Genomic DNA, 21,231 nt, shown 5'->3' with positions numbered 1-21,231 from the left:
CAACCAGGTAACCAGAGAGTTGGACATGTGGCTGTGGCTGACAGGCACAAAGGATCCAACTTTACTTTTCACCACCAGCATGAATGAATGAATGAATACATGATAGTTAATTACATCAATAGATTGGAGGAAACACGGAAGTACCATATCACTCATAAATGACAACTTGCCACCAGTAAGAGCACATTTAGATTGCTGTTAGTTGGTCGACTGAGAGTAGTCGTCTAACGTACGAGTAAAAGGAAGAGTAAAGTACACTTGATTGTCCCCGAGGGCAAATCTGTCTTGGGCACAGATGAAGTCGCTTCAGCTGCTTCACATAAAGACATCAGAAAAACAACATGAAAGCATCGTAAAACATAAGAGACATTTGACTATACGTTTGACAATGACAACACAGCAGCTTAAAAAAGAACCTGTAAGAATTAAAAAAGTTAAAGTGAGAAGTACGATTCATTGCTTGTGTATTTTTTGATTTAGCCTTAGAGTTCAGCCGCTTGATGGAGGCTGGAACAAACTATGACTTTGAGCCATTTGATTTGGACTTTGGCAGTTTTCTTCCTATTGGCAGGGTCCACAGTGATTGTTGTTGTTTCATGACTGACTGCTCGTACACGCTCTGTATGGGCTCATATAGGTTACCAACAGGCTAACTGTGATAGCCTGTATTACCGTTTCTCACAACCCATTCTCACTCCCTGTCACGCTTGAAGACTGGAGAGGAGGCTTTTAAAGTGCACAATTTGTGTATTGATTAACAAAACAACACCAAAACATACTCAAACCAAAATACAAAAAAATAGAATTCACTCTGGGGAAAAATACCCTCAAACAAACCCAGCAACCTCTCTGGAAGATGTCCATACCTTCTCCTTAAATCCTTTTAACCCAGCCTCACCCAATTGGCACCTACCACCAGTACCTGTGGTTAGAGGGTGAGCCAAACTAAAGACACTTGAATATGGAAAATACCATATATATATATATATATATATATATATGATATTTTCCATATGGCAAACATGGTTTTACCTATTGCTCTACAGTTTAGGATTGCCCAGCCCCTCCTTACAGAAAGGACCTAATGAGGCAAACCTGCATGCACTCTCCTCAATAAAGCTAGTGAGTAGCAGATCTACCCCACACACTCACACACACACATCACAGTCAGAACCACAGCAAAACACTATGAACCCATAAAACCTACTTTACAGGCCTATGTCAAATAATTAAGTAACAAATAAACTAAAACAATAACCTACAACATTACACTGAAATTAAGGATTAAGCAGACGCAAAACAGTATTCATTTTCGGAACAGGGCCTAGTGAAAAGGGAGAAAGGAAGCCTTTTCACACTCCCAACTCGTAAAATACTGATGCTTGGTGTCTTCAGCGTCAATGACGTAGTATTAAGAGAGACAACGGTAGAGAGTAGTATGAAGTATTGATGGTCAAATGAAGCTTAGTGAACCACTGTCTTTATTTTCTAAACTCACTAGATGGCGCTCTCTGTTCAACAAAGGGTTGAAAACACACTGAATTGCCATTCCTTTAACCTTTTTCGTTGAACAGAGAGCGCCATCTAGTGAGCTCAGTAAATAAAGGCAGTGGTTCGCGAAGCTTCATTTGACCATCATTAGTATGAAGGACCAAAAATCTGCATGAGGAGGTGGGTTGGGGGGGTGGATGTGTCACGGGGCGGAAGTTGATTTTATTTAAGCATGCTTTTACTTTGGCATGTGGTTGTGGTCTCCACTGGCAACCACAGACTGTCATTTTAACCTCCCACTCCTGTTCTGCTGCATTATTTTAGCTTGATTTTAGTTGGTTGTGCTTTTGCTTTTAAATTCTTTTAAGGAGGAATTTAATATTTAATTTAATTTTTTTTTTTTTTTAAATAAACTTGTTATTCCTCTAACTGGTTTTACTCACTGTTTTAAACACCACTGGTTTTTTTTATCCCAAATTTGAAACTTGGTAGTTTTAAGAGGTCCTAGGCCTCAGCCAAACCTAGGTGGCGTTGTCGGCCCCGGTTTCAACTTCTTCACGCCTTGTAGCACGTGCGTCTTACAGATGGGTCAAAAAACACAGGACTTTCACCCAGGAGACCGGTGTTCATGTCCCGTTCTTGTCCCGCGTGTCACTGAAATGTACATTTTGTAACCCCCACCCACCATCTTTTCCTAAACCTAAACGTTCTGGTGCTGCATGTCAGTTAAACGTGGGTGGCTGTGGCTAAGTGGTAGAGAGGTCGTCTGCCAATCGGAACGTTGGTGGTTCCATCCCTGGCCCTGCAGTTCCATGCCGAAATGTACTTGGGCAAGACACTGAACCCCGAGTTGCCCCCGATGCTGCGCCATCAGAGTGTAAATGTGTGTGAATGTTTATCTGATGAGCATTGGCCTTGTACGGCAGCCACAGCCATCATTGTGTGAATGGTGAATGGTTCCTGTACTATGTTAAAGCGCTTTGAGTAGTCGTTGAGTAGTAAGCGCTATGTAAAAACAGTCCATTTACATCCCAACCAATCAAAGTGACGCCAAGAGTCCTGACCAAACATGTTGAAACATGAAGTCCTGAGAGCTTCGAATAGAGATGGCAAGAGTCCCGACCAAACGCGTCTAAATATGACTCTAAGGAGACTTTTTGCGTCAATAACAAACTCCAAAGGCACCTGAACAAGCGTCGCATTTTGATGCGATGGGAGTCAATGTGTTGACACTAAAGCAGGGGGTGACCCCAAAATACTTCTCCTTAAGTCCCTATCTTTTTAATGGGACAAACTCCCACCAAAGCACAAAAGAAAAACTAAACCCATTTTAAAAATATGTATTCACGTCTCAGCACTGCGGTTGCCGATTGATTTTAATTTAATTAAAAGATAGAGACAAAGTTTTACACATTTCCAAATTTCAAAGTATCAACAGTGTGAGCAAGTCTACCTCCATTGTTGTGGAACTCAGCAGCAGTTACATGAAGGAGCCTGGGAAGGCGGTCTACAACTCTCTACCTAAACAAGGTACTTGGCAAGCTATCAAATTAGCCATTATGACCGCAGTGTTGTTTTGTGGATGACTGTTTCTTACCACAGTGGCCGGTCTCATTTCCTCGCTGAAACAGCAATGATGATGATGAGGACGATGAGAACGATGCCTCCGGCCACCAGCAGGTAGCATTTCCTCTTCCTCAGCTGCCTCTGTGGGGAGAAAGGATTCAGTAGGTAGGTGGAGTTCAAGCATCACACTATACCTGTTGGACACTGGGGTGGGGGGGGGAGAGCTAGGTTTATGGTAGCCGACGGCTGTCGTTTCCGCGTGGTTGTGCACCTCAGAATTTTTGTAACTCAACGCGCACTGCGCATTGAGTTCACCACGGTTGACTGGCAGAGCAGGCTCGCCTCTACAAACATCTGTATGATTCTTCCAACCCAGTCTCATGGCAGTTCGTGAAATGGTCACGTTATTTAATCTATTGATTCGTGTACACAGGCACGTTTTTCTTGTTTATTTTTTTTCGTGGTGGCCATCACGAAATTCCTCCGTTCATCTTTTCCTAAACCCAACCTCCGTATAGATGGTTCCCATTTCGTGCTGGCCACCACGAAAAAAAAGAGAAAAACGTGTTCTTGTACACAAATCAGTGGATTAAAAATAACGTGACAATTTCACGAACTGCAGTGAGACCGTGTTGATTCTTCACATACAGACCACAGGGAATCAAACGGCCTTAAATATGTGGTCAGAGGGAGACACAAACTGGGAGAAGAAAAAGCATTTTGCCGGAGAGTGTAGAAAAACACAGGATTGCCTCATGAAAAGAGTGTTCTAAACAGTGTTAGAGGCAGACAGTCATTTTGATTTGGAGATAAACATTGACGTTTATAATTACAGTAGATAAATGTAATGTTTGGCACTACGTCTGTATTTTCATGAATGGGTTTACTACTGTTGCCAGGTAGCCTGCTTTCCTTTACTTCCACTCTCCTCTACTACTTCTTGATTATTCACAAATTATTTTGTTTGTACGCCCTCTGGTGTTGGGAGAATACTGCAACGAACTATGTGCTCAGCATAAACGTCCACGTGCGTCGCCGGCACGTGTACATTTTGAGAGAGGTGCACGTTAGGCTACAGTGTAGGGTCTGTGTCTCCACGTATCAACACACGTTTTTATGCAGAAGCCTAGATCAGCCTTTAGTCCTTTAGTGTAGCGGCCATGGGTTCAATTCCGACCTGCGGCCCTTTGCTGCATGTCGTTCCCCCTCTCTCTCCCCTTTCATGTCTAAGCTGTCCTATCAAAATAAAGGCCTAAAATGCTAAATGACACTCCTATACTCTCTGCTGGTGGTTTACATAAGACCGCAGTGATTTGCCAGTTCATAAGAGCTAAACATTCAGCTCTAAACTGCACGTTTGTATATAGTGCATTAGCGGCTCAGTAAATGTCAAGTTCCAGTTTAATAACCGCAGAGCCACAACACCCCCAACTGCCCTATTTTGTTGTTTTTGAGCTAATTCAATGCAGCCCCACAGCACACCTTCACATGCACTCACAATTTGCATGAACAAAAAAAGAACAAAGGACAGACATCTTGAAAGGGAACAGAAAAAAACAAACAAGGAAAGTGGCATTTCAACCAGATAAGATGAATGCAGTTGTAGAGGAACTAGAAGATTCAAGGTCACGCTGACAAATAACAGATCAAATGCAGGGACTGACTGAATGGGATTACTGTCCAGGGGTGGCCCACACTTCCCTCCATCAAAATCATCCCTGTTTTGGCTCTGCTGCACATTATTCTTGTCTGTGTGATGGCACCCTTACATGACTGAGAGGAGGAAAAAGAGGAGGGAGGCAAAAGACTGGCAGATGTAAATCACCGAAATAAAATAATTTTCCTCTACATATTCAGCCCATGCAGGGCTATCAGCTTAATTAGCCGGTTTAGTGCTTGTGTCATTGATTAACTTCAAAAGTAAAAAATGGAGAAAAACTGTGGGAAAATGGTGACTTCTGCAGGTTCATCATCTCATTACAAAGCCTCCCGTCCTCTTTGAGTGGGTACAAAACATTCCTTACCATCTTTTCAAAAAGCATCTTTAGTTAGCTGATTTTTCAAAAAAACTTTAGTCTTAAGAATGCTTTTGGCAAATGAGACTTAGACTCCCATGACTGCATATCTCAAGACACAGAGGGACTGGTTGGATTGTTGCAACATATTTATTTACATTGCGCATTGTAATTACGTTTGTCAGAATTTAATAAATATTGTAATGACTTCAAAATTATACTGTACGCAATATATACACACGTATATATAATAATAATTACATATAATAATAATAATAATAATAATAGTTGTATATTGTACATTTAATTTTATTGATGACTAATTTTTGTAATTATGGACAATAAAGCCTAAAAGCAGTTTCTTAAGGGGGACAATTAACTACGGCAGAATCTAAATTTCACTTTATGAGTTCAAAATACAGTATGCCGTAATTCTAAGCCAATAAAGTGTGTTCAGTCAGGTGCAGAGTACTGCGAGGGGTGGTGATGGCGCAGTGGATATAACACATGCTTTTGGTGCGGGAGATCCGGGTTCGATTCCCATTGCGATACATCAACCAATGTGTCCCTGAGCAAGACACTTAACCCCTAGTTGCTCCAGAGGTGTGCGACCTCTGACATACGTATATAGCAATTGTAAGTCGCTTTGGATAAAAGCATCAGCTAAATGACATGTAATAATGTAATGCGATTTTGTTGCGTTTTTAGCGGTTCCTACCGTAATTCTAAGCCGAGGAAGTGTGTCTGTCAGTTGGGTACAGAAATCCGCGTGAGCACCGGCTTCTATGACTGTCAATATAGCCAGCATCTAATGTTAGCTACACCGCTGTGCTGTGGAGTAATGTCTGGCTATGTGAGACAAGCGTCTAGCAACACTGCTGTGGATGCTGTGGTCTCAGCCTGGCAACCTCCGTGAACATCGAGTCTGGGGAGGAGGGGGCGGGGTAGACGACTCTCTCTAGTATTTTGAATTTGTACTGCAGTAACTATTTTAAACACTAGCTGTCAGTATTACATATTGCACCTTTAAGTAAAAGTACTAATAACACACTGTAAAAACACTCTGTAACAAGTAAAAGTCCTGCATTTAAAATGTTAAGTAAAAGTCTGTAAGCATCATCAGGAAAATGTACTGAAAGTATTAAAATTAAAGAACTCTCTTCCCATTTTAGAAAGTGTAAAGGATCTAAACAGTTGTGTGTTTAATGATCTAATAATTTCAGTTGGACTTGTAGGCCGTTATATTGTTGGTTAGTTGCATAATAAAACATCAGATTTTATAAACTCCATGTGTTTAGTGTGCAGAAATCTTAATGTGTGAAGTAACTAGTAACTAAAGCTGTCAGATGAATGTAGTGGAGTAAGAAGTCCAATATTTCTCTCTGTCATGTGGCATGAAAAGACTCAAGTACCTCAACATTTGGACTTTAATACAGTACTTGAGTAAATGTACTTAGTTACATTCCACCACTGGCTGTCATGTTAAAGAAACAGCCAATATGAAGTTACGATTAGGGAAATGGCGGATCCAAAACATGCAGAGACAACTGGGCAGTGGTAAGATTGAGGATTTAAAAAAAAAAAAAAAAAAAAAAAAAAGGACTCCTGAAGAAAGCAGGAAAAAAATGGTATCAAAAACCGTTGAGGAACCACAACCCTAACCAAAATAAACTGGCACACCGAGACAAACTTTTACACACACACACACACACACACACACACACACACACACACACACACACACACACACACACACACACAAATCGCTCACTCTGACTGACTGACTGGCCACAACACACACACACACACACACACACACAATGATCTGACAACAGACAAAGACAACAGGGTAAAACGCAACAGAGAACACAAGAGACAGTAAACAACAAGGAAACGGGGAATAATTTAACACAATAAAACAGGAAAAACTATAACAGAAAATCGCAACCATGACAGCATACATGAAAAAAAGCACAACATTAATAGTCACTTGCATTCCATTCGTTATTTTCATTTTAAGAGCTTATAGATCTTGAATGGTTTTCGACACTACTTTCATTTCTAATATTGCCTGTGGTCAAATTCAGATTTCAAACGTTTTTTAAACATTTCCTCCACACATCACATGAGTCTTATTCATCCATGTCAATTACTTGCCATGTCTGGAAAAAAAGAGAAAAAAGTGTTGACTGTGTTGAGCAAAAATATTTAAGTAAATAGAGTGAACTGGGGGGGGGGGGTGGGGGTGGGGGGGTTATTTACATTTCCTTGTCTCCTCAGGCGGTGATGCTGTGTTGGAGCACAGAATCTATGTTTGTTTTGAAATGCTTTTTCTCCCTTTTTTTCCCCGGCCTGTTTTCTGCTACAAAGGCAGCGAGAGCAGCGGCGTTAGACCAGAGCCGAGGCTGGAGTCTTTAAATCCTGACGCGCTTCAAAGCACGGAGAGAGCAATTCATATTCTTATCTGAGACTCAAAACAGCCTTTCTGTGTGGAAGAGAGCGGGAGAGAGGGAGAGGGGGAGAAAAAAAATGCTGTCGAGTAATTTTCCGTTTAAACGTTCCACTCCACAACAATTTGCATAAGCAGCCCTGCGTCTGTGATAAGAAGATTGGTAATTTTCAAAGGCTCTGTGGGGATTGAGAATTAAAAGCCTTTCTCCGCTATCTCCCCTCGTGCAGCTGGCCACCACAGATTCCCCAGCTTCTCTCACGCGTTTCCTCCTAAACTATGCCTTATAAACTTTCTCTGCCATCCTCTCCTTCTCTCTGCTCGCTCTGACAGTGCTGAGTCGCTCCCCCTCTCTATATACTGTATTCCCTCCCTCCCTCTCTCTTCCAAACACTCGTTCCCTTCTATTTCCCCCTTTTCTCCAGTTCGCTCATCCCGGCACTGCTGTTATTTGGGGAGAACAAGAAAATAAATAAGGTAGAGGGGGGAACAAAAAAGGGCTTAGTATGACAAAGGAAGTGTTGCAGTATTTTTAAACCAGAGTTTTCTAGATTGCAGGGCAGGCTGAGAGGCAGGAACAGAGAGACTTGCAGAGGGAGAGACAGAGGAGGATAGAGGAGGGATGCTCTTATCACCAGTGACTTAATCTGCCAGAGAATGGTGTCCTTAGTGCCAACACTTCAGGGCCTATGGGTGCTGCAAGGCCTCAGGGAGAAGACGGCGTCGTCCTCACACCTTATTATATAATCAATATGGGCTATAGTCAGTATCTTAAATCATGATGTTGATGGGAAAAAAGAAGAACAATTCTTGTCAGAGTGGAGAATACACTTAAGCAGTATTTCTCTCAGTGGTACTGATCTGATCGCTAACTGTGACATGACATCTTCACTGAAAACAAACTAAACGCTAAAACAAAAATGTGACAAAGTGAAATTGAAACAGACCATATTATCTATAGAAGAGGTAGAAAAGGTGACGAAGGGGCAACCTTGGCAAAGTCCAACCCTCGCTAAAGATTGTAGAAAGAATCTGGAGACACGGTCATAAGCTATCTCTAGGTATAAAACACCCATGAGCCCTTCAGTATTTATGTGAAGGTAAAGAGCAAGTCCACTGTTCAGGACAGATTCTGCAGCGTACCAACTGAATCTATCCTGCGTTCACCTACGGCACCTAGACATTTGAAAAAAGAACACGTCCTTAAGTTCGGCCCATGGGGACTGTCCTCAACTTAAGCGGGATACAAAAGAAACATGTAAGCCACAACAGATTGAAAAAATTCCCGAACCTTCAGCCGCTTAGGGTGAAACTTTTATATATCTTGGGCACCTTGCCTCTTTGGTGCTTTTAAACTATATCAGTGACCTCTGCCAGGGAGAGGGGGAATGATTCCCTCAAATCCTCTATCACTACCTTGAACAAGGTGCCTGACACAAAGCCAGTGTATTTCTTCCTCTGTTTGAACTCTAACCCCTGCTTTTTCAAAGGGGAATACCCATGGCAGGTCGGTGATGACTACCACCCAGGAGCACTCACTTCCACAATCATGAAGTGCTTTGAGCGGATAGTCAAATCCTTTCTCACCCCCTCCTTCCCTGACTCATTGGAACCACTGCAGTTTACATGCAGGCCTAATAGATCCACAGACGACGCCATCACCCTAGCCCTCCGCACTGCCCTCTCCCCCTCTCCCACCTGGACCAGAGGAGCACATATGTGAGAATGCTGTTCGTAGACCATAGTTCAGCATTCAACACCATTGTGCCCTCCAAGCTCGGGACTCAACACTGCCCTATGTGATTGGATCCTGAGCTTCTTGATGGGCAGACCCAAGGCTGTGCAGATAGGCATCAGCGCATCCTCTAGCCTGAATTTGTGCTTAGCCCTCTTCTGTACTCCCAGTTCACTCACGACTGACTGACGACACAGCCGCCATCGGCCTGATCAACAAGGGTGACGAGATGGTCTACAGAGAGGAGGTCAGAGCCCTGATGTCTTGGTGCCCGGATAACAACCTTCATATCAACGTCAGAAAAACTAAAGGAGCTGATTGTTGACTACAGGAAGCAACGGTGAGAAGGACACACCCCCATCTCCATCAACGGGGCTACAGTGGAGAGAGTCAGCAGCTTCAGGTTCTTCGGGGTTCACAGCAGTGAGGTCCTAGTCTTGCATTGCCAGACATTTCTCCACCGTGCTGTGGAGGAGGGTCTGGCTAGTCCACACAACATTCCAGGATGGGAGAAAAATGTGCTCTGGTTTATTGGCATTTCTGTAAACCAATCACAATCGTCTTGGGCGGCGCTAAACGCCAGACGGAGCAACGGTGAGGAGCTTCATCATGGACTCCGGGATACTTTGCAACTTCTACAGATGCATCATCGAGAGCATCCTGACAGGCTGCATCACCGCCTGGTATGGCAGTTGCACCACCCTCAACCATAAGGCCCTATAGAGGGTGGTGAATACTGACCAGGATGGATGACCATCCATGGGGGACTTCTACACCCAGCGCTCCAGAAAGAAAACCAACAGGATAGTTAAGGACCCTATTCACCCCGGTCACAAACTGTGTTGCCTGCTGCCATCAAACAGACGGTACAGCAGCACCGGGTCCCGCACCACCAGGCTCAGGGACAGCTTCATCCCACAGGCACAGGCCATAAGGCGTTTGAACTCTTGAGCTCCTGAGCTCGTCACCTGTCACTCTACCATTATACTGTTACTTTACATTAGACCGGGTTTACATTAGTCACTGAAGCACAGTGTTTTGGGAATCGCTAACCTCTCCACGGAGCTCTGCGAACGGCTCGCGATCCGGAGCAATCATTTTGGCGTTTTACATGATGAAATATCAAAATGTGCCCATCCACTAGGTCTACAGTATATTTATTTCGAAATAGCCGCATGTCACTGCTGTTTGTGATTGGTTTATTTTTTAAATGACGCACCTGTTCCACACATTTGTGTCTAAACAGAGAGCGAGAGATGAGCAGGCAGCACGCATGTACACACACACACACATGCTAGAGATTAGCTCTAGTGTGACAGCAGACGAGTAGAATTGCTTGATGATCGAGAGAAATGTGCTCTGGTGGAAACAGTAAAGCGGCTGCTTGCCGGACTCTGGACATAACGTGGCGCTTCCGCCCCCAATGTTAACCCGGTGGTTAAGTGCCACTTTACCATTGTACTGTGACCACTCGTTATATACTTTACTTTTACACCTCTGTGTACATATTACTTCTAATTTTGCATATACAGTATTTACCACATTCCTGTTTACTTTCTGTTTACATTTAGTTTATTTGCAATACTGTCTACAAACATTATATTACTTTATTTATATTGTATAAATGTTTATATTTTAGCCCTATATTTTTATTTGCACTATTTGTTGTCTTAGATTTAATGTAATGAGCATTGCTGCAGGGTGCCTAAGGACTGAGATTTGCATTGCCACCAACTGCTTCTCTGTAATTATTGTGCACATGATAAGATTAAAGAACTTTTCTCTTTTTAGATGAATATTTTAAATTTGGACTAAGCGATCATTGCTGCCATTGTAACTGTTTTGAATATTAAGGTCTGACATTTCTAAGGTCATGGCAGAATTTACTAAAGCCCCATTCAGTCTGATATTTTACAAAAGGATACCAGAACAAAAAGAAAAAAAAGGCTTTGGGAGTTAGCTCTGTCATTATTGTTCAGACACTTGAGGTTCAGTTATTTAAGTGAAGTTAATACCAGAATGTTTGGTAAAATAGGCTGCGTAGGCATCCTGGTTTAGAAGGATAGCATGGTCTTCTCTGGTGCATTGTTAGTAACAAAGAAGTCTTGCTTTTAACAGCTTCACTTTCAAGAAATCCAACGTCCAAATGGAGGTCAGCAGTGCTGGTCAAGAGCAAGGAAGAGGGAAAGAAAAGAGGAGGTAAAGTAGAGGAGAGCATAAATGGCTTGTTCACCTTTCTATTTTTCAATATTTCTCAGGTCCTCTGAGACATAACAACCATAAACCATTTTAAAAACATGTATTTCTCCAATGGAGAATGCAAAAAACTGCATTATAACCATTAAAGCTGATAGGACTGCCATACAAACCAGCTATTTATCTTATCTCTGCCTCCCTTACATGGAGGACAAACGTGCTGTGTCTCTGGGAGAAAAACTACTTACCTTGTGTGACATGAGAAATATCCTCCTAATACCACAATAATGCAATGCAATGATAATGGCCATAATATTATTTTCCCTTTATCGCTTCTGGTCGGAAAAATTGGAAGTCCATAAAATAAATAATGTTTACAGCGGAACTGCCTCACTTGTAATCGGCTTATATGCAATTTACATAAAACTCAGAGTCCCATGCAGTCACCCTGATTATGATATTTAAAGAGAGCAGCAAATAAACACAGACTTCCCTGGGGGAAGCACCGTGACAACCATTGTCAACAATGGAACAAAAACTCCTACCAGCATCAGCATATTTGGACTTTTGTTAAAGATTGATTGGCCTTTTGTTAAAAAAAAAACAAAAAAAAAAAACATATAGCCAGTCATGTTGTCTACCTCTGACATGGTAGACACTCTTCTCTGACTGTAGCAACATACAGAAAACTGGCAAACCCAGACTGAACATGACAAACTGTCATGTCGGACCCTGCTGACTTACAAACCAACGCAACATTAGCCATGATTCTACAGTGGCCATCTTGCATATACAATCGCGGCAAAACAAGTGAGGAAAGTCATTGAAAGCTTTAAGCGACCAATCATAACCTGTACCTGTTTGGAAGCAGACGGTATCAAAATGAACCTGGTTGAAATGTCAGCATTATGTTAGGAACTTGAAACATCTTCATCTCCTCTGTGGATTTATACACACTGTCAGCAACCACAGATCTGTACACACTGCTGCACTCTCATTCTTTAGTGCAGAGATCTTCAACAGGGGGTCCGTGACTCTAAGGGGGTCCTTAGATTTAGTGCAGGGGGGCCGCCAAATTATGTTAACATTTAAAAAATATTAAATTATTAAATATGTCTGTTTTGAATATCAAATTGGCCTATTTGTGAAAAAAAATACATTTAATTTAAACATAGAAGATAAACTTACTATAAGTAAGGTAGCCATACAGTTCAGCTTAAGGATTCACTGTGTCTTCCACATGTATGTTTAACATTAAAACATTAACTATAAATAATATATTAATTTCCATTCACTTTCATCCATTTGGCCCAGTTTAATATGCAACTCAGTTGTATGAAATATATTTAGTAGGGGTTTTTTTTTTCAGTTAAGGGGTTGTTGGTCTAAAAAACGTTGAAGACCCCTGCTTTAGTGAGTTGCCACTGCATGTCTACACTGTTGTTAGCAGTGTGTAGAAATCTACGGCAAACACCAGAAACCAAGAAAAACCTGCAGTTTACTTAAATTGAATGTAGCCGGGTGGTGAATTTGAACACCATTACATTTATTTCTGGTTTGTTTCAGTATGTATTTTGCGTTCTAAAAATGAAAGAAATGTGCATATGTTTGTTTGTTTGCTGGCAGAAGATACATTTTTAGTTAGTTATTCCAGCCACTAGGTGGCAGTGTCACACGCCAAGAGTTGCGCGGTGCCTCTTGGTCGCTCTCTTTTTCCTTTCGGGCCGATCAGGGAAACAGCACGGTGGAGAATCCTGAGTACATTGTGTGAAATAAAAGGGTAAATATTGCATAACTGGTTAAAAACATGTATGTACAAAAGGTTAAAATGATATCTGTATTCATCTTTTAACTGGATATGTTATAGATGAGATTGACTTTGGATGGATGTCGATGGATTTTATGTGTAGCGGCCGACGCCACTGTTTCCATGTGTTAGCAAGGTATTTTTAGCATGCATAAAGCCTCACCTATGCTAGTTTATATGGTTATTGGTAAAGTACAACAACTGTTTGTGTTTTTTTATTGTATTTAGACATCAGTGTGACAAGTGTGTGACGTTGTGCGCTCCCTGGTGAAGCCCGTTTTTCAGAGTCTGTATTCTGGGAAATGTAAGTGCTTTCTAAGTCAAACTGTACATTTAAGAATCAACTGGAGTTTATTGTGAATGTATATTCATATTGTTTTATTTTTTTTTTCTGTCAGTGTCCTTAGCCACTGCTTATTATGTTTTCTTATTATGTTTGTTACAAATTAATAGATCAAGTCAATTCAACTCTAGAAAATAAAAAAAAAATATTTTTTTTTTGTCAAGACTGCATTCCCATGCCAGTTGGGCAAAGGTTTGCGACCAACCGTTAATTAGAAGTGCTGATAACACGGACCACAGCCAATTATAAACACGAAACCACTCGCTGACTGCAATGCTGCCAATTTTAAAAGACACCCAACAGGCAAACTGCACTGATGTAATTGTGAAGGCCGGCACTGGCAGCCACTAGGGCGCATCAGCTGGCACAAAAGATGTGCAGTGGGCCAAAGGCTACGTTCAAAGAAACTATGGGCTTGAACCGCAGAAACGATTGTGATCACTTTGGCACAGATGAGTTGAAGCACGTAAACTGTTCAGACATGTCAGCCAGATACCAAAGTGAATTTGCTTTTTGCTTCACCTAATTCACTCAGCCTGGCATTATGTTAATGCTATCAGATTTCTTGTATTGCCCTTACCAATCAGTAGCAAGTGACATACCCATCACATAACATCAATTTCAGTTGACACAGAAGCTGCAGTGGCAGTAGGAAGCTGTTGGTAGGAGCAGTTAGTTTTTCTTAATAATCAAGAGTTATTTAAGAGTTATTTCTGTAAGCAGACTTAAAACAACCTGTACGGCTGCAGCAATCTCATCCACACTTTTTTTTTGTTTAATTCGTTTTACAAAGCTCTGATTGGTCAATTATTTCTTCAACCGGTGGAAATAGATTAGCCTGGCACTGAATGTCTGGAACCTCTTAGTTCATTTTTTATTTCCAAGGGACGTTATCAACGGTATAGGCAAATGTATAGATCTGCAACCATTTAGAGCAACGAAACAACGTAGTTCTGAGGGACACATTCAAGTCGGGGCAATGATTGGTCTGTTTTGAAGCAGGAAAAAAAATGACGGTGACCTGGTCACAAACTTTCTCAAATTACAGCTAAACAGTACACTACCATTCTAATACTTCTAGTTTAGCTGCTTTTACATTCTCTCTAACTGCTGTTAATGTTTTATGTAAAGCACTTTGAATTGGCTTGTTGTTCAGATATATATATATATATATATATATATATATATATATATATATATATATATATATATATATATATATATATATATAAATAAAGCTGCCTTGCCTGCCTATAATGTCTTTCTGAAAACATTAGAGGCAAGAAATATGCATTACAGTAACAGAATCTGGATTCATATGTGATCAGCACAGCCTAGTTGGACAGTTTGATGTGAGTTTGGTGAGCCTTGTGCATTGGGCTGAACACAGTATGCCAGTTATGTCCAGTAACTACGTTCTAGCATGATGCTCATCTGTTAGTCATCATCTAAGACATCTTAAGATCTTCAGACATCTGGCACTAGGCTAGATCTCCAGGCCATTTTTCACTGCAGAGTTGCCAGAAAGCTGATACCAGCCAGGCTTAAGCTAATAGAGGAAACAAGGGGTCTGTATCAACTAACGTTACGGTTCGGAGCCGCGAAGCGAGAAACGTGACACTAATGTACAACAGCAGCCTGTGTCTGATATAACGTAATTTACACTGATTTAAGTGCTCTTGGGTACAAGGAGGTTGTTGCTAGGCTCTGCATGCACAGCGAACCACCAATCACAATCAATGTTGATCAATTTATAAAAAACAACAAAACACAACAAAGCAGGCCCCGCTAGTCGACCACAAACTGAGATGTAGAGGGAGCTACATGCAGGCATTATTAATATCATTGACTTTAGCTAAGTTAGCCTTTTTCATTTTTTATGTAAATGCACTCCCCTACAAAATCACCCCAGTACTCGAGAATGATTTAATATTTCCAAATAGAGCCATTTATGTAATCTGGTAAAAATAACTTTCATGTGATATGAAAAATCTTTTTTCATATCTCAATATATATCGCAGGAAAAAACCATATCGCAGTGTCAGTTTTTTCCAATACCGTGCAGCCCTACCCTTATGAAACCAAAATATATTGCAGTACATTGGAAAATATCATGTGATATATTGGGCAATATATTCCCATATATGTGATTTAAGATTTATATTTTCCAATATATTGCCATATCCTCCTGAGAACCAAGGAAAATATTTTTTTTCCTAATCATATTTTTTGTGGTTCCATACCTGTTTAAGGTTAAAAAAAACATCCTACAATTTTAATTTTTTGACTTTAGCTAAGTTAGCCTTTTTCATTTTTTATGTAAATGCACTCCCCTACAAAATCACCCCAGTACTCGAGAATGATTAATTTACAGCATGTCCACTGTAGTGGACAACAGGATCATTTGAGTACGAAAACAGACACATTTGGTAGATGTGGAGTCATTATTTACATGAATATAGTCCTGATGTCCACTATAATTGACATTCATAAAATGGCAAATTTTTCAAAAGATACATAATGTAGTTGCTATCAGAACTCAATATATGATTCCTAACACCTTATTGAACAAGAAAATATATGATTATCATAGTAACAAAACCACAGGCAAACAATATTTGACTCATCTCTTATCTTTCCATAAAATGTGCTTCCTATGCCGTCCATTTTGGATTGAAAGATAGAGGCGGTTCCCGGCCTCCCAGCCAATTAAATAACATATCACTGAAAAGCCCAGGATGTCCTCTGTACAGTACAGCAGGAATTAATAGACTTACACAAAAGATTCCAAGGAGAGGAATGAAACTCAAATGTCCACTACAGTGGACATAAGTCAATGGGCTGGGTCTCAGGAGGATGCATATACGTTTATATATTGATAGCCTACATATAAAAAATATATTGCAATCAAGACCAAAAATGGCACTATATTTTTACATGTAATAGTTTGTCTTTATATTAGGGCTGTCAAAATAACGCATTCATTTAGATCAATTAATTTGAGAAAAAAATAACGCGTCAAAAAAAAAGAAAGAAAATAATGCAGATTAATCCATTCCATATTGTACTTTTTCCCAGAGCCGTTCTAGCCACCATTCGACTGTAAAATGAAGGAGGGAGACGAGAATGTGGATCATTAATTGGAACATTTTGTCATGGTTTCGGTGTTTTGCTTGGTATTTCTGTTCCCTGTTACGTGTAATCCTGTTTTCCTGTTCTTTGTATTAGGTTCTGTTTCCCTATTTGTGTACTTCTGTTTAATGTATGTCCCTCTGGATTTCTGTACTGTGGGTTTTGTCTCCTTGTCATTGAGTGATTTTCGGTCTTGTCTTGTATTATGTTCTGTTTCCTGTTTTATTGTGATAGTCCGTTTTCTGTCTTGTCATGTCTAGTTCTGCTTCCTGTGTTTTCCCGCCTGTGTGATTGTCTATTGTGCTCCACCTGTTCCCCTGCCCTGGTGTCACCTGTCCTGTGTTTGCTCGTTACCTAGTTTATTTAGCCTCTGTGTTTCCCTTTGTGTCTTGTCAGATTGTTTTGTGTCCGTTGTCCTGCCTGTGTGAGTTTGTGGTCCTCGCCCTGCTAGTGTGTGTCCTGGTCCTGTCTATTGAGTTAGTTCCTACCCTGTCAGTTTGTTTCAGACTTGTGCCTTTTTTTTGTATTTTTTCCTGGGTTTTTACCAGCCTTAGTGCTGCCGTGTTTTTGTTAATAAATCCCCTTTCTCAAACCTTCTCCTGCCTGCTCTCTGCGATTGGGTCCTTTATTCCCTGCCTACACGTAACACATTTACTTGGGTACCAAAATCCGGTGCTAATACGGCACAGGTGCCTTCACGACCTGTATCTACTGGACCGAATAGCAACGCAGATTTCTGCGCCTCATTCCGGTGCCGCTGATATGTCTGCTCTGCTCTCTGGTGCTCTGAAACCGACGTTACAGGCAACAGAAACATTGCTGCATGTGATGCTAGTTATCACTACACTCGACAGCAGCTAACGTTAGCCTACCGCTACCTAGTAGCTGGATTAAACACGGTTACAATGCTGACAGCTAACGCTAAACAGTGTAAAGTTTGTCTGTATTTCACTGTAGAGGATTCAACACCGTGATATAACAATCATAGACCGTATATAATGGACCAAGAGACCCCGTTGCTCTGGACAGAGACCAGTGAAGGCTATCAGAAGCACTTTTCCGGTGATGGCCAGCTTTACTGCGCAGCCTCCAACTGAGAGAGACAGCATAAATGTGACGTGAGCAACGTGTCTGAAAGTCTTCTGGTAGCTGTGCCAAGAGAAATCTCAATCATTCCCAATCTTCCAGAGAAGGAGAGTATAGGTAGTGATGATCAAATGAAGCTTCGCAAACCACTTTTTATTCTCTGAGCTCACTAGATGGCGCTCTCTGTTCAACAAATGGTTGAAAACACACTGAATTGCCATTCCTTTAACCTTTTTCTTTGAACAGAGAGCGCCATCTAGTGAGCTCAGAAAATAAAGACAGTGGTTCGGGAAGCTTCATTTGACCATCACTAAGTATAGGTATATCATATACCTATACTTAGTGACCGTATATGTAAGGAGATAACATGGGCACAGGCTAATTATTGCTAACTAAAATGCTAGTTAACATTAGTAATTAATCCTAAACATCTCATGTAAGTCGAAACTGCCTGCAAGTTTATCCTGTACTATATGGTAATTCCTCTACTATGTGACACAATCGTTAGCCTATTTTTACAAATACGTTTGCTACGGAGCCATAACGTGAGGTACAAGTTAATGGAGCCTTTTATACATTGTTGTTTCTTTAGAACTAAACAATGGACAAATAGAGTCTTCAGATGTAAAGTTATTCGCTGTCAAGTGGCGCCAAAATGAATGCTAGTCAGTGGAATGCTAACGGGAGGTGATGGCCAGGTAGCAACAAAATGGCGCCATAGGAGGTTCGAGTTCTGAAGCGAAGCTTACCCCCTTGGTAACAATCTGCAGCTGCCGTTGTCGGATATATAATATATTGTAAAATGTAATGGAAAATAATATATTGCAATACATTAAAATATATTTCAAGTAATATATTGGTAAATATATTTTTCTTTCGTAAGGGTAATATCAACCATACCCACTTAAAGTTCAAATCTTCAGTCCTGCTTGTCTGATGTAAATAGTTAAATAATTTGGGTGCACTAATGGTCAAATTAAAACATTTGAGGCACATTAAAAGTCGAATATTGGTTATTGGTAATTTCCTTTTAGAATGTCAGCATCAATCAACTACTCTGAAGAAAACAAGCTTTTACAAAATCAATACGGTATAGAGTCACACATACAACTGCCTCGCCGCTGACCAATTACCTCACAGTTTAAAGAGACAATAAAGTCATGTATTTGATGTGATTCATTCATTCAAGCTCTTAGATACTAAGATGACAGACAGACTGAAGCTATTTTTTTATCAACCAAGGCATCTTCATTGCTGCTATTGAGGGATAACCTTGAACAAGAGAGGTGAGCTAATCTCAGAGCAAAGTGTGGTCTGTACAATCACACTGGATTCAATAGGGGAAACATTGCTTTATAGTGGTGTGTGTGTGTGTGTGTGTGTGTGTGTGTGTGTGTGTGTGTGTGTGTGTGTGTGTGTGTGTGTGTGTGTCAAACAGGGTAAAGGCTGCACGCTGTGGTTCAACCTGGCTTTGTGCTCTGCTGCAGCTTTAAACCAAGTAGACCTTTGCGCCCAGAATCAGGGTTTGAGGTAGAAATGTTGGGGTGGGTATCCACATAATGCATTTAAATTCAGAAGCATACATGCAGTGGTGGAAGAAGTATCCAGACACTTTACTTAAGTAAAAGTACTAATACCAAACTGTGAAAATACTCAGTTACAAGTAAAAGTATATAAGAATAATCAGGAAAATGTACTCCCCAATGAGGAATTCTAAGTAATGACAACAACACTGTCGGCGCGTCCACATGATACAAGCCTTCCGTGACCGCCCACCACCCCCACCCCTCCTCCATGCAGTTGCTAATAGCTAGGGAGGACACGGAGGATTAAAAAAACATGATGGACTCTTCAGAAGAGGTCATTATCTTCACTCGAAGGTCTGGCTAGTCCACACAACATTCCAGGATGGGAGAAAATCGTGCTCTGGTTTATTGGCATTTCTTTTAACCAATCACAATCATCTTGGGCGGCGCTAAGTTGGAACGTGTCTGCGATCAAAAGTTGCTGTCTGGATTTACCCTGCAGAGATCTGAGGAGCAGTTAACCATAGTCCTCATAAATCCACCAGAGTATAGAACGCCAACACAAAGAAAGAGGAAGATGGGGGCGATCCAGCTGAGAAGAGGGACATCCAGCGGCACTGGACCAATGTGGTAAATTAAACGTTATTAATATAGTCAAAGATTATTGATTAAAAGTTGCTAAATATAAGATTTCTCCAGTCCTTTTTTCTCTTTCCTCTTCAACATGCTCAGTCCAGCTGTGGCTAATGGGGGGTAGAGCCAGATGAGTGTCAATGACATCAACTTGGGTAACTTCCAATGTTATTTCCACTCCATATCCTTCCAAGTAGCATAAAGAATCTAGAGGGACTGGGGGAAGACTGATTGAACAGTAAGCCAGTTTCCTTACAATCTGTCAGCGTTAGCCCATCCCCTCTGCCCGAGTGCAGTGATCAGTCAGAGGTTTAACACTGTGATTATGTTATTCTTTTTCATTATCTTATTTGACAAAGGCGTGTGGATGGGTCCATCATCTGTCTACCCATTCAGTTACAAGCCATCTTCGTTTTTTTGTCTTCTTTTCCTGACCCCCTCCTTCTTCCTTTGTTCCTTTCACGGTCACAATAGCAAGCGCTCTATATTATCCTCAATTAATCCGGAGGAAAACTGTGTTGCATTGATTATTTTTCAGACTCAGAAGGATGTAGTTGCTCACTAGGAGATCAATTTCAGCTCTGAAGACGGACGACAAAAAATGACATCAGCATGGAACCCCGCCAAATCAAAGCAATAATGACTTCAGTTATTTCATTTTGTAATCACTTATCTACATGTGAAATGGCTACAGCTTTTATTCACTGAATTGCTAGAACATCTGTGTTTTATTTGGTAATTATAAACCATCGTGTGCAGCAATCAACAATCACAAAGTTTGTGGTCCACTGAACACAGATGAGGTGATAAAACATCAATGCCAACTGAGAAACTTGCAGCGGGGGGAGAGTAATCTGCCCCCGGATAATGGATTATAGATTCAATTTATTTTCAGTGTAAACTGAGTAGACAAGGCGGGACATGAGAAGAAAATGACATCGCACTTAATTGACCATTGGTGGAGATGTGCAGTGATGCATGTAGACCAGCATCGAGAGCATTCAAGGCTACATCAGTGGTTAGACTTGCTGCAATGTTTCCCCATCTCTTTCTTTTAATATAGAGGTCTAAGGGCGGATCCAATCCTCAAACAACCAACACCTGAGTAAGCCTGAACCAGATCTGGGTTTCTCACACAGGGTGCGATTTGTGAAAAAAGCTCTGTATGTCCCGGAGCTCTGTATGACTAAATACAACCAGAAACTGCTGCTCGGATATATTGTGTTCAAGTTACAGCGCTTTACTTAGCTTA

At 41.0% G+C, this 21,231-nt stretch overlaps 1 protein-coding gene across 1 annotated transcript in view; it reads right to left on the bottom strand.

Moving 5' to 3' along the window:
• tsnare1 (T-SNARE Domain Containing 1) overlaps positions 1-21,231 on the bottom strand; it is a 168,749-nt gene that overhangs the window by 38,263 nt on the left and 109,255 nt on the right. The window contains exon 8 of the mRNA XM_039807192.1: positions 3,089-3,198. Within this exon, the coding sequence (XP_039663126.1) occupies positions 3,103-3,198 (96 nt within the window). The 3' untranslated portion in view covers positions 3,089-3,102. The remainder of the gene's footprint in view (positions 1-3,088; positions 3,199-21,231) is intronic.

The sequence above is a fragment of the Perca fluviatilis genome, chromosome 7 (genome assembly GCF_010015445.1).
Source record: "Perca fluviatilis chromosome 7, GENO_Pfluv_1.0, whole genome shotgun sequence".
NCBI lineage: Eukaryota > Metazoa > Chordata > Actinopteri > Perciformes > Percidae > Perca > Perca fluviatilis.
The sequence above is the reverse complement of the archived record's forward strand: the minus strand, read 5'-3'. Positions and strand labels throughout refer to the sequence as shown.